The sequence below is a fragment of the Jaculus jaculus genome, chromosome 4, assembly GCF_020740685.1.
Source record: "Jaculus jaculus isolate mJacJac1 chromosome 4, mJacJac1.mat.Y.cur, whole genome shotgun sequence".
Taxonomy (NCBI): Eukaryota; Metazoa; Chordata; class Mammalia; order Rodentia; family Dipodidae; genus Jaculus; species Jaculus jaculus.
Window position 1 is genome coordinate 101,086,895 of NC_059105.1, and position 13,323 is coordinate 101,100,217.

At 34.8% G+C, this 13,323-nt stretch overlaps 1 protein-coding gene across 2 annotated transcripts in view; it reads left to right on the forward strand.

The window, feature by feature from the left end:
- The window catches only part of Lrp1b (LDL receptor related protein 1B), a 2,087,209-nt gene that overhangs the window by 1,909,628 nt on the left and 164,258 nt on the right, over positions 1–13,323 (forward strand). For both annotated transcript variants that reach the window (XM_045147485.1, XM_045147484.1), the window contains one exon: positions 12,755–12,871. In XM_045147485.1, the coding sequence (XP_045003420.1) occupies positions 12,755–12,871 (117 nt within the window). The remainder of the gene's footprint in view (positions 1–12,754; positions 12,872–13,323) is intronic.

The window sequence follows — 13,323 nt, forward strand, 5'->3', positions numbered from 1 at the left end:
TTGTATAATGAAATATTTTGAGAATGGACTCTTCTAAACATAGATTCCATCAATGTTTCAGCTTGGATGTGATAATATACAATTATTTTTAATTTGCCTGTTTTGACTATGACACATGGCATAAGGTTAGGAGTGAAATTTTTGTGTATTATGTCATTTTATGCTAATTTTTTCAAGTTTGAAAGAACAATTAGACTTAGAGTTTTATATTAGAGATGCTGAGTCTGTTCATGGACACATGAATTGGGGTACTGGGTTCTAGAGGAATAACCTAGGAGATAAAGAGAGTGTGTTCCACATACCTGTCCCCTGCGTAGGTAATATTTTTCCTTAGGTGATGTTTTCTATCATAAGTTCAATCAATCCTGTGAAAATGCTTCTGATAAGCTCCACTATGGATATTAACCTGGTGCTAACAAGTATATACCAGAAGACAGCTGTAATTCCTGGTTCATTCATGTCTTCAACTAGTAGAATAATATGAAAAACAATCTTGTTTCTTTGATGTTCAAATTGATCCATTTTTGAATTAGAAGAATATCTGAATGGGCCAAATTAATGCAAATTTAATAATGATTTATATTGTCTGTTAAGATACTTTGCTTTCTGCTTGTCTACAAGTATTAAAATGTGGATTTTATTGGCACCTTTATTTGAAGTCTCATATTAAATTCAGCTCAGTATTATGTTCTTTTTACATCCATAGCTTGCTGTCTCTCTGATAAATATGATTCTACAAAAGGTGCAATATTATTATAGGAGACAAACAAGCTTATTAAAGGGTAAAATAAGACATCTAAAAGGAAGTACACTATTAAGGCTTTTAAGGACATTTGGGAATAAGGCCAAGTGAACATTCATGTACTGTAAGCAGAATCTTAAAAAAAAAATCAATACCTTGCTGACTAGGCAGCCAATAAGGATATAAGATAAAGACTAATGTGATCATTTATTGATAGTTGAAATGTTAATCAAGCAAGAGACACATTTTGTGATGGCTGATTAAAGCAGAGAGAGAGAGAGAGAATAAAACAAAGAGAGAGGCTTTTGTTTTTGTACATGAGCTAATGTGTGTTTCTCAAATTTAAAAGTGTGCCAGACTGTGAAAAAATAACAATTCAGGAATAACAAATATTATCATAGAAGACTTTGCATCATTGTCTTTGTTTACCTTAGAGTGTTAATTGTGTGAAATGTGCTCAGTTCTACCACATCCCCTTCCTCCAGTGCAGACATGTTGTAGTCTTTAGGTCTTATGGTGAAGATAACCTTAGTATTTTAAATTATCTTTGACATTCATACAATTTTAGTCATCTTTTACTAAGAGTATACAAAACTGAGCTAAGTATAAAATGAGGAACAAAGCCATCAGGAATTTTTGTTTTGGTTAATGATCTGTTTTCATTTAGGAATTTTTGTTAATACAGGTACTGGAGTCAGGTGGCATGGATGAAAGTCTGGTTCCATAGTGTTGCAGTCAAGTTTGCATTGCTGGTAAAAATCACCTGACCAAGAACAGCTTGTCAGAAAAAAGGGTTCATTTTGGCTTACAGACTCAAGGGGAAGCTCCATAATGGTAGGGGAATACAATGGCATTAGCAGAGGGTGGGCAGCAAAGAGAAACTGCCTAATACCCATAAGCCCGCCCCCAACAATACACTGCCTCCAGGAGGCATTAGTTCCCAAATCTCCATCAGCTGAGAATCTACCATGCAGAACATTCAGTTTATGGTAAACACCTGAATCAAACCATCACACAGACATTAAGCACATTGGGACTAGTTGTTTATTATAACCTGAGCTTCAGTATCCTCAACTGTTCAGTACACTTTCCTTATTGCATAGCAGAGAGGATTATATCAATCAAAGTTGGCTTGGAATCTAGATTCTAGAGTGAGAAAATGTACAGTACATATGAGCTATTATTTCTTAAATCAAAATGTAAAATTTTAATTTTTAAAAATCACCCCAAAATAATAGTATGTATCTACTTAAGTAACTAAGTCATACCACATTAACTACATTGAAATCAAATATAGCAATGTTGCTATAAAATATAGTTCTGATCCCCACAATTGAATGTTTTGTTACTTCTCCTCCATAAGTCTAGTTATCAAAGTTCCTGGATTCATTAAATGCATTTTAAATGTAATTATTTCATGTATTTAACTTTGTATATGATCTGAATATTAGTTCAAAGACAAATTTGCCTTATTTTTGCCTGTATTACTCGGCATCAGTACAAACCACTTTGCTATCCTGTAATAAGCACAAAAGCTGGGAACAAGGAGCTAATAAGAATGTACAAGCAAGGATTCCATTTTGCAGTTCAAAAGTTTAGATTTCCATGTTGGCACAATCATTTTCTAGTCATTCAGATATCCAAATTTATTTTGACATAAACTAAATATGTACTTGAAAATTATTGTACAAAATTGAAAAGTCTACACAGAGATGTTGTTTATAAAGAAGATATATAAGCACAGAAACTGCATCTTCTTTCTGACCTCTTCTCTCTTTGAGGAGGCTTGCTTTCTCTTCTCAGCCATCCTGATCCTCCTGAAATTCTCATGAACCTTCTTCCTTGGATTATTCCTCAATGGATATCATTCTGTCATTCATTATGTAAAACCATTAATTAAAGTTAGAATCAATAGACTTTTCACATTGTTGAATGAAAAAATGCATATAGTTATTTTTCTGAAGAAATAGCATCATAGATACATTTTCTTTTTTTCTTTCTTTTTTTTTTTTTTTTTTTTTTTTTTTTTTTTTTTTGGTTTTCTAAAGTAGGGTCTCACTCTAGCTCAGGCTGACCTGGAATTCACTATGTATTCTCAGGGTGGCCTCGAACTCTTGGCGATCCTGCTACCTCTGCCTCCCAAGTGCTGGGATTAAAGGTGTACACCACCACACCTGGCCATAGATACATTTTCTATTATGCCTATCTGTTTGTTTAGAATATTTAAAATAGGGCTGGGGTCATTGCTCAGTGGTGAAGGTGCTTGCCTGCAAAGCTTAATGACCTGGGTTCAGTTCCCCAGTACCTATGTGAAGCCAGATGCACAAAGTGGCACTTGCATCTGGAGTTCCTTTGCTGTGGCTGGAGGACCTGTTGTATCCGTTCTGTCTCTCTCACTCTCATTGTTGCTCTCTACTTGCAAACTTCTGCTCTCTCATCTCTGCACTACAACTGCAGTTTTGTCTTTTTGATGGCATATCACTTTGGGCTAGATTGCAGTTGTATTGTCATGTAGCCTTAGAACTATGTGACAACAGCACTGACCATGAAAAACTTAACTTCTATCTCCTTGTCTCTTCTCATACCTGAGATAGTGCCTTTCCACAGAATATTCTTTAAATGTATCTTAAAAATGAATGCATGCATGATGAAAGTACACAGTATGATGCCATAGAAGAAAAGACAGATGACATTCATATGAGAAAAATATTTTAACTTGAGAAACAGTTTAACTATAAGAGAGTATATGAAACGTGAACTCTAGACACAACTTCTAGACAACACAGAAACTACAAGGAAACAAATGCTGCTAACCCCTGATCTACTTAAATATGACAACAGTGTTCAAACTAATCCCAGCAAGATCCATCAGATTTTTGGTTTTTTTTGAGACAGTCTCTCACTATCTTGCTCAGGTTGATCTTGAACTCAAGAAATCATTCTGCATAAGCTTCCCAGTGCTGGGACTACCATCATTTACCACCATCTTTGGCTATGGACACCATTTTATTCTCTATAATTTGATCAATTTGGTATGAATATGCAAAGTTGGTGAACTGAAACTCATTTGGTTGAAATAATACCACTTTATTTTCTTCAAAAAAGAAAATATATTTTAAAAAAATATTATTTAAAGTAGCCCAAATGTTATTCCTTTTTATCTATTCCATTCTTTTACCATGGAGGTTGGATTGTGAGCCCATGTAGCCAAACTGTCCGAGGTGTTTGATAACCTGTCTTCTGGTTTAGCATGATGATATATCCTCATGACAACCTGGTTTCCAGTGATGTAGAATATATTGAACTCACCATCATTATTGTCTTCTGTCACTCTGACACATGAGTGCAATTACCTCGGATTCCCTTAAGAAGAACATTTTCTTCATATACTTCTTCTGATAAGATGTCACTCAAACCATAATTTTATGGATAACGTATGTGCTAAATATTATAGATACGATTTAGAACATAAGATAAAAACCACCATTGGTGTCTAAAAATTGAGTTTTCTTTAAAAATGGCAAATGGTTTGTTTTAATCTACAATTTAGAACATCTTAGTGTATTTCATATGTCACCTTTTTCCTCTACAAAATATCCCATGTAAATGTATGTAACTAAAATATTGCCAATGATATTTAACAATTACAATGTTATATACAGAACTTTCTCAAAGAATGTGTTTTTTGTTGTTCTTGTTAACCCTTTGACATAAGTTTAAATAAATATATGAATGAAGAAAAACAATGATATGATTCTTAGTGTATGGGGGTCATATTTTATTTTAATTTATTTGATTTTAGACAGTGATAGAAAGAGGGAAATATAGAGAGACTAGGTGTATTTGGGCCTTCAGCTACTGAAAATATAACCTTCAGACACAGGTGCCTTGTACATCTGGCATACTTGAGTCCTGGAGAATCAAGCCTGGGTCCTTTGGCTTCACAGGAAAATGCTAAGCCACCTCTCCAGTCCAGGTGTCATCTTTATATGTTACAAATTCAACTAGATTATTTCAATCAAATAATAACTACTTAAATACAATAAAATTATGCTATTTAACTATCAATTGCTATTTTTGATATTGTTTCAAAAGTGCAAAACATATCATTTCAATTGGTTGTCTCTTGATTTAAAGGTTAACCAGAAAATGATTTTGAAAAATTATTTCTAATCATGGAGCTGTTTTGTTGTCATTCCAAATTTTGTATTTGGCATTGCTTTCATTATTATTATTATTATTATTATTATTATTATTAGGAACATGTTTTGTACAGTTACATCATGTAATGGTACCATCTTTTCCCTCTTCCCTGCCTCCATTCTGCAGGGTGCTCTCCTCAGTGAGGTAGCTGGGGTTGTGGGTTATGCATTGTGGGAGCAGGAGTCAGTCCTTGTGGAGAGGAAATGTCTCTGCATTTGAAGTCCCAACCTGTGCCAGATTTCCTGAGCCTTGGTGGTTGTGGTTAAAGTCTACTTCAATTGATGAGATCTTAGGAAACTCTGTATCTCTGCTTTGGTATGTGTTGAGTATCCTCAGTAAATGTGTCCTCACTGTGGTGATGATTGTCAGGTCCACATGGAAACAGCACTCTTGCTGGTCTCCAGTTCCTCTGTGGTTTTGCTTGGACCTTGACTGAGATTCCAGGGTAATTCATCTCTTCAGGTCTCATTACCTTCTGAAAATGAAAAACAGATTCTCCAGTGGAGAGTACAGTCAGCATAGGTTAAATTGGATAAGCGTTATTAAGTAGGGGAAATTTAATAGATGTAGTCCCCTTTTAGCCAAAGTCTAGAGGAAGCTTGACATTGGAGAGCATAAACTTCGTCTTTATAGGATTTTGACATTGTTTCCAGTTCCAGATATGGGTTCCTTTGTGCTGAGTAAATCTCTTAGTCAATCAAAAAGCTCTTGATTATCCACCAAGGCTGTGTGCCACCATTACAAAGGTATGTGCTTCTCCTCATGTTGGTTGTTTCTGAGTAGCTTAGAACCCCTGCTTGCTGCTCACAGTTGGCCACTTTCCACCAGTAGCTGATGTATCACTTTCCAGCACTAGACGGGCTGTCTGGGGACTAGCTGTGTTTGCCAGGACTCTCTGTGTTTTGTGCCAGCAGCATTATAGTGTCTTCAGCAATAGGGTCTCACTTTTTACCTCAGGTGGGGGTTTGGAGGAGAGGAAGAAGAGGGTGTGTGGGGGAATAAACAAAACTAAACCTAAAATGAACAGATACCATAGAAAATTTTCTCCTTGAAGGTAGACTAAAAGATATAACTCTCAACAGGAATAGGGGCGTGCCCAGAAAGAAAGGCCCTGGAGGGGGTGGGATGAAGACTAACTTTAAAAAAAAAACTTTGTCTCTGACCTGTAACTCTCAGTACCAGAAATAGGTGCTACCAAGATTGAGCTGTTGATTGGAAAGACTTATGAGGTCCCCAAAACAAGACAGGCTTCTGCCAAAGTACTTGATTACAAATTTTTATTATGCTAATAGTAAAGATTTAATTAAAGTGAACTGCATAGATCTTTGAAGTTCAATGCAATGTCTTTCTTTGACAGTACACAGTATGTAGCTAGTATCTACAGATTAAGAATCTCTCACTCCCACCTGTAAGTCACTTCTGTTTTCTCACATTCCTACTCAAGCACTGACCCTCTCTATTACCACCCATGAATTCTTTGCTTGCATTCACAAGCCATACACCTTTACTCATGCTGTATATTCTTTATATGTTAGATTTTCTTTTCTTTTTTTTTTTTTTTTTTTTGCTTAAGTTTTTAAAAAGATTTCTAAGTTATGGTCTGTTAAGAATCGAGTTAATTTATACTTGAGTAGTACTCAATTGTGTGGATTTATTTCAATGTGGATTATTTTCATAGATGGTTACAGTGAATGAGGCTGTTGGAACCATATTCACAGAAATTTCTTTTGTGAAAAACTACTTTTATTTTACTTGAATAAATAACTATGTATAAATTTGCACAGTCACCTGGTAGCCTCAGGTTAAATTTTAGTCAAATCTTTATAGGCTCTACGTCTTTTCTGGTCTCAGTAATATTTGGCATGGTCTGTTTGATTTCAGGAAGTCCCACATGTATGTAAGGGTACTTTATTTTTGCTTTGTTCACACTAACTTGGTGATTTTTAAAACCATTATTGGATTCCCAAATGGCATCTTTGTGAAGCTTCTGTTCAAAGGTCCTGCTTACATATGTTAAGACTTATAATGCAGATCCAAGTATATCCTAAGTATACTATCCTACATTTTTTTTTGTTGCCTAGATGTTTGTTTTCATAATGGGTCCTTTCAAAGATGATGATACTTTATTTGTTTTTTTTACATAAAATGACAATTTTGTTCTTCTGTTTTTAGTGCTTTTTGAGTTCTATGCAAGTAATCTCTACCTAGCTCAGATTATGATTTTATTTTGTATTTTGCAAGCTTATATTTGGTTTATAATCACTTCAGTATAATCTTTTTAATGAGGCTATTAAGATGTGGTTGATAATTGTGTTGGTTTATATGAATAATCACTTGTTTCAGTAATTCCTTAAGAAGGATTTTACTTCCCCTTAAATTGACTAGGGTCCTTTTTTGAAAGTTGGTTGACCATGATGGGATGTTATGCTTCTATGTTCAATCATGTAGTCTCTTAATCACTTTATATTTAAAATTATTACAACTAGCTACTGTATATTCCCTAGCATTTTTCCATATTATTTAATTATTCTATATCATTTATATTCACATACAGGTTTAGAATTATAATGTTTACATCTTCTAATATACCGTGTTAGAATTTTAGGGACTAGAGAGGTAGCTGTCAACAAAATTATTTTCTGAATGAGAAGGACTTTGAAAGATTAGGCTGGAAAAGTCTTAGAATGCCGTAATCAGCATATAATAGAGAGTCTGGTGGCCTCTCTCATGAGGGTTAAGAGGGGAGCAAAGATTATATTGAGAACTGGTCCTTTAGTCTATTCAAATAATATCCTGGCAACTAAGCTGGCTTTACTCTGCTGTGTCTTTAGTATTTGACTGTGTCCTTAGTATTTGATTGGGGCTAGATTCAAATATAATGGGATTATTTGTTTAGTGGGTGAAATTTCAAGATAGGATAGAATTTAGGCTGTGGCATGGCTGCTGCTTGCTGCTTATAGAAAGATATAAAAAAGTTAAAGTTATCACTAAGGATTGTGGGAGATAATTAATTAGGAATTTAGAACCATTAAAGCAAAACCTTCTTATAATTATATTATATTAATAGGTAATATTTCTCCTTATGCTGAACATATGAATAGAGGCTTTAAGGCTCCACTTTGTGAAAATGAAAACTCATGGATAAAGAGAGCATAAATTAAAAGGGGGGCTTCCAGATTGAAAATAACCTCAGTAGAAACAACTTCCCAAAGTTAGCATGCAGGCTAATAAAGTGTGGGTTATGAGAGACACAAGTGACAACTCTAGTTTGCAGCAAAGAGTTGTAGTGTCATCCACACAGTACTGGTTTTATAGGGAAAAAAAAGTCAAGAGCAAAGAGGTCATGTAGTTTTGTGTCAAGATTCCTGATTGAGGCTCGGTTATGTGTGCCAGGGACAATGTCCCTGTGAGGCAATTGTGTACATCTGTGAAGATGAAGCCTGAGATGCATGGGAAACCCTGAGACATTACATATGTCAGGCCTATGATCTCAGCATTAATTATTCTCTGCTTCCTTTTTTTTTAATATTTTTTTTGTTCATTATTTATTTATTTATTTGAGAGTGACAGACAGGGAGAAAGACAGATAGAGGGAGAGAGATAGAATGGGCGCGCCAGGGCTTCCAGCCACTGCAAACGAACTCCAGACGCGTGCGCCCCCTTGTGCATCTGGCTAATGTGGGACCTGGGGAACCGAGCCTGGAACCGGGGTCATTAGGCTTCACAGGCAAGCGCTTAACCGCTAAGCCATCTCTCCAGCCCTATTCTCTGCTTCCTTAATGTGGATATAATTTGACCATTTGCCTCATCAGTCTGGTGCCATGTCTTCCCTACCATGATTCACATGACATGCCAAAATAAATCCTTCTTTTAAAAGACCTTTTCATTAACATCCTTACAGATATACAACATAGTATGACCATAGTCACCTCCCATTGCTCTCCCTTTTCCATGTCCCATATGCCCCTCCACTGAGTCTATTCTTTGTAGCTAGAATCTCCTCAGCTTTAAAAAATATATTTATTTATGAGAGATAAAAAGATCAAATATATATATATATATGTGTATATATATATATATATATATATATATATATATATATATATTTATATATATATACATACACATACACACACGTACATATATAATCTACATACATACATACATGGAGGGAGGGAGAGAGAGAGAATGTGTATGCCGCTCATGTGCCACCCTATGGATCTGGCTTATGTGGGTGCTAGGACTGGGGAATCGAACCTGAGTCCTTGGGCCTTGATCATAAAGCCATCTCTCCTGCCCTCTATTCATTTTTGTTGAACTTTTTATATATGTACAAAATATGATTTGATCATTGTCCTCTTCCTTTTGTTTTTTCCCTACCCTTCCTAATCCTTCCTCTGCCCTCTTCCTCTTTCTAACTAGTCCCTCTACTATTTTTTTAAATAATTAAACATGTTGTAGTATGACTGTATTGGCTACTGGTCATACTCCCATCAGGTTGTACTCATCCTATTACTTCTTATGATGATTTTCTCAGGTATTTAGTCACAGCGATGAGAAATGCAAATAATACCCCTGATGATTTTAATGTACAACCAATTTGAAAACTTGCTTCACACATTATTCATCCTACTTATCTATCTATCTATCTATCTATCTATCTATCTATCTATCTATCTATCTGTCTGTCTATCCATATGATATTTAATAGTGTAATGTATAAATATATACCAATCATCAAGGAATCAAAATGTATATATTTTGGAAACAAAATCTACATAATCTTATAAAAGGCACCTCACAATTTTCCAGTGTCATTTATGTATGCTTCAAGTGGAATGACCACTGATTTCTGAAAAATAATTGCAAGCACAAATTATAAGAGTTACATGTTAATAAAATTAAATATAAAAATAATTAGAAAAGTTGAATTTCACCTATACTGTTCATACTAAGAAGCAAGCTATAAGATGTTAGAGAGAATTTCTCTGTCCTAGAGTATTGGTGTAGTGCTAGTTTCCAATGTCCAATCCAGTCATATCTTTCTTACATTTTCCTAAGTTTTTAAACATCTAAGATAAATATAAGCTACAAATGACACAGGGTAAATAAGGCTAATGTTTACACCCAGAGAATTACATTCACGGAGTCATTTTGTTTCAAAGTAGCAAGGAGTTCCATTTATAAGCAAAGTAACACTGCAGTCCAGCTTTTGGTAAACCAGGCCTGCACTTGGGCTATAGTTTAGTACGGGCCTGCATCCTGGGAATATAGTTCAGTATGGCAGGGTTTGCCTAGCATGTATGAGGCCCTGAGTTCAATCCCTGGTACCAGAAACTAGAAATTTAGACCTGTCAAGCTAAAATAGCCATTCCACCATAATTCTCAAGTGATTATATGTAGTCCTATGGAAGTTTAAGAAGCCTTGCATATATATATATATATATATATATATATATATATATATATATATATATATATAATCTGTAATTTTAGAAAATCTTAAATACATTTTGATGATATACATTTATGGCTCTTATGAATATAAACTATATTTTTTTGTTAAGATCACTAAATCTAGAGTAAAAGTATATGTTTTAAAATATCGGTTGTGGGCTGGAGAGATGGCTTAGCCACTAAGTGCTTGCCTGTGAAGCCTAAGGACCCCGGTTCGAGGCTCGATTCCCCAGGACTCACGTTAGCCAGATGCACAAGGGGACACATGTGTCTGGAGTTCGTTTGCAGTGGCTGGAAGTCCTGGCACACCCATTCTCTCTCTCTCTCTTTCTCTTTCTCTCTCTCTCTCCCCCTTCTTTCTCTCTCTGTCACTCTAAAATAAGTAAATAAACAAAATAAATTTTAAAAAAGTAATAAAATAAAATAAAATATCGGTTGTTCCATTTAATGGTGATGTATTTTTTTTTAATTTCATACTTCAAAATTTTATGTCTTAGCTTTTCTAAAGTGAGAAATATTTAATATATTTTATTATATTAATAATTTTATTATTTAATTAATATAATTAAATTATATTATATTAATAGGTAATATTTCTCCTTATGCTGATGACATTATTTAAAAGTTTATGTAAAATGTCACTGTGTTAATATCCAAGCTTTGTACATATTGCATTTTGCTTATTAAAGGTTTAACATCCACATCTGAAAATCTAAAATCTGTAGTGTTCCAATATCTAAAGCTTCCTGAACACCAATATGGTGTCATAAGTAAAATATTCTACACCTAACCTCATAATTGAGGTCTCAGACAAACAAAAGTACATTAAAAATACTAGGGCTGGATAAATGTCTTAGTGGTTAAAGGGAATTGCTTGTAAAGCTTTATCCCAGCCAGCAGGGAGTTGAACAAGGACCCAAGGGGAAGTTAACCTGAATGGGAAAAGGAAAACAGACACAAGGAAGGAGACCAAGCCAAGTTACTGGTCAAGGCCTCGAGAGTTTATTCTTACATGTAGGTTTATATAAGGTTGTAGGGGGAAAGGGACGTAATCAGGCCAAAGATCACAGTTACTGGCGAAACCACAATGCCTCTGTTTCTTTATCAGTTACCAGCAGCACGGGGGGCAGGAGGGGTTATCACCCAAGCATACAATTTCTTCATTTCTGGTAACTGTGCATTTAGATGAGGAGATAGAAACTTAACTTGCTATATGGCAGTTTCTATCAACATGGCCAATTTGTTAAGCTCATAGCTCCCAACAAAGCTTGATGGCCTATTTGGTTTCCCAATATCCATGTAAGCTGGAAGCATAAAGTGGCCTATGTGTCTGAAGTTCTTTTGCAGATTCAGGAGGCACTGGCATGTCCATATACTAATTTTCTGTCTGCCTCATTATCTCTTCGTCTCTCTCTCTCTCTCTCACCACTATGATGCATCCATACAAAGTTTCAACTTAATGAAAAAATAACAATACCAGTACATATCTAATAATAAAAAAGAATGAAAACATTTTTTTAAAAAATACTATATGTAATTTTGTTGAGGCTATGAATATATTTGAAACATAAATAAATTTTATACTTTCACTTGTGTCCTCTCCTCAAAATATCTCATTATATTTGTGAAACCATTCCAGAATCTTAAAAGAAAATCTGAACTTATAAAATATTTCTCACCCTAAGCATTTTGGATAATGTATACTAACACTATATCATCTATAAGGTTATTAATGAATTATTACCAGGGTTTATAATGAGCAAATAACCAACCACAGGTAGATTATGAGTAAAAGCTCCTTATGAGCACAAGATAAGGTGACAGACTCAGATTTTATTAATATTATTTATTTTCTTAATTTTTTGTTTGATTTTTTTTCAGGGTAAGTTCTCATTTTAGCCCAGGCTGACCTGGAATTCACTGTGTAGTCTCAGGGTGGCCTCAAACTCATGGCAATTCTCCTACCTCTGCCTCCTGTATGCTGGGATTAAAAGCATGCGCCACCACACCCAATTTATTTTTAACTTTTATAGTAGGAACAGAGGAGGAAATGTCCTGAAAGTAATAGTTTGGAACCTTTATTTTTTTAACCTTTATTTCTGGCTGATTTGTGTTAACTTCACTTGTAATCAATTGCTAATTAGCCTGCAGTAAAAACATGACCAATGAGTGACATACTCATCACATGAGTTCAGTTCTTTTTATTTTTCTTTTAGAATATTCACTGTCAGTAATTGAATTAAGGTTTTAGGAGGTGTTACATGCAGTCGATTTAACATCACAGGTAGGAAAGATAGTGTAAGAGGCTTTTCATGGAAGCCAACAAAACAAACTCAGGTTTTCTCATTACAGATAAAAAGACTTGTGGACCTCATGAATTCCAGTGCAAAAACAACAACTGTATTCCTGACCATTGGCGGTGTGATAGCCAGAACGACTGCAGTGATAATTCTGATGAAGAAAACTGTAGTAAGTAACCCTTGCCTAATGACCTTGCATACCAACCAGCCCATTCAAAAAGCAACATAGAAATTTTTATTTCAGTGAATGTAAAATTTGAACCTATCTGTCTTGAAGCTCACATTTCATACATATATTCACATTTGGACAGAATATTCAGAATAAATTGACCTGAATCTCAAAGGGTAGAATTATTGAAATGCTCATCCTAGAAGTTATTTTCTTTCAGTACTCAGAATTGGTATGAAAGTATCATGAGATTTAATGCAACCCATTAGTATGCAATGAAGGAAGCTCTTGATGTAAGTCCCTACAATGAGCTGAAAGATGTGCAGGCAGTACAAAACATCTCATTTTTTAACGGATGGCATTCATTTCATTTCAGTCTCAAATCCTTTTACACTACAAATTCACCCAAGAGCATCTTTCAGTGAATTACCATTTATTCTCTCTGGAGTGGT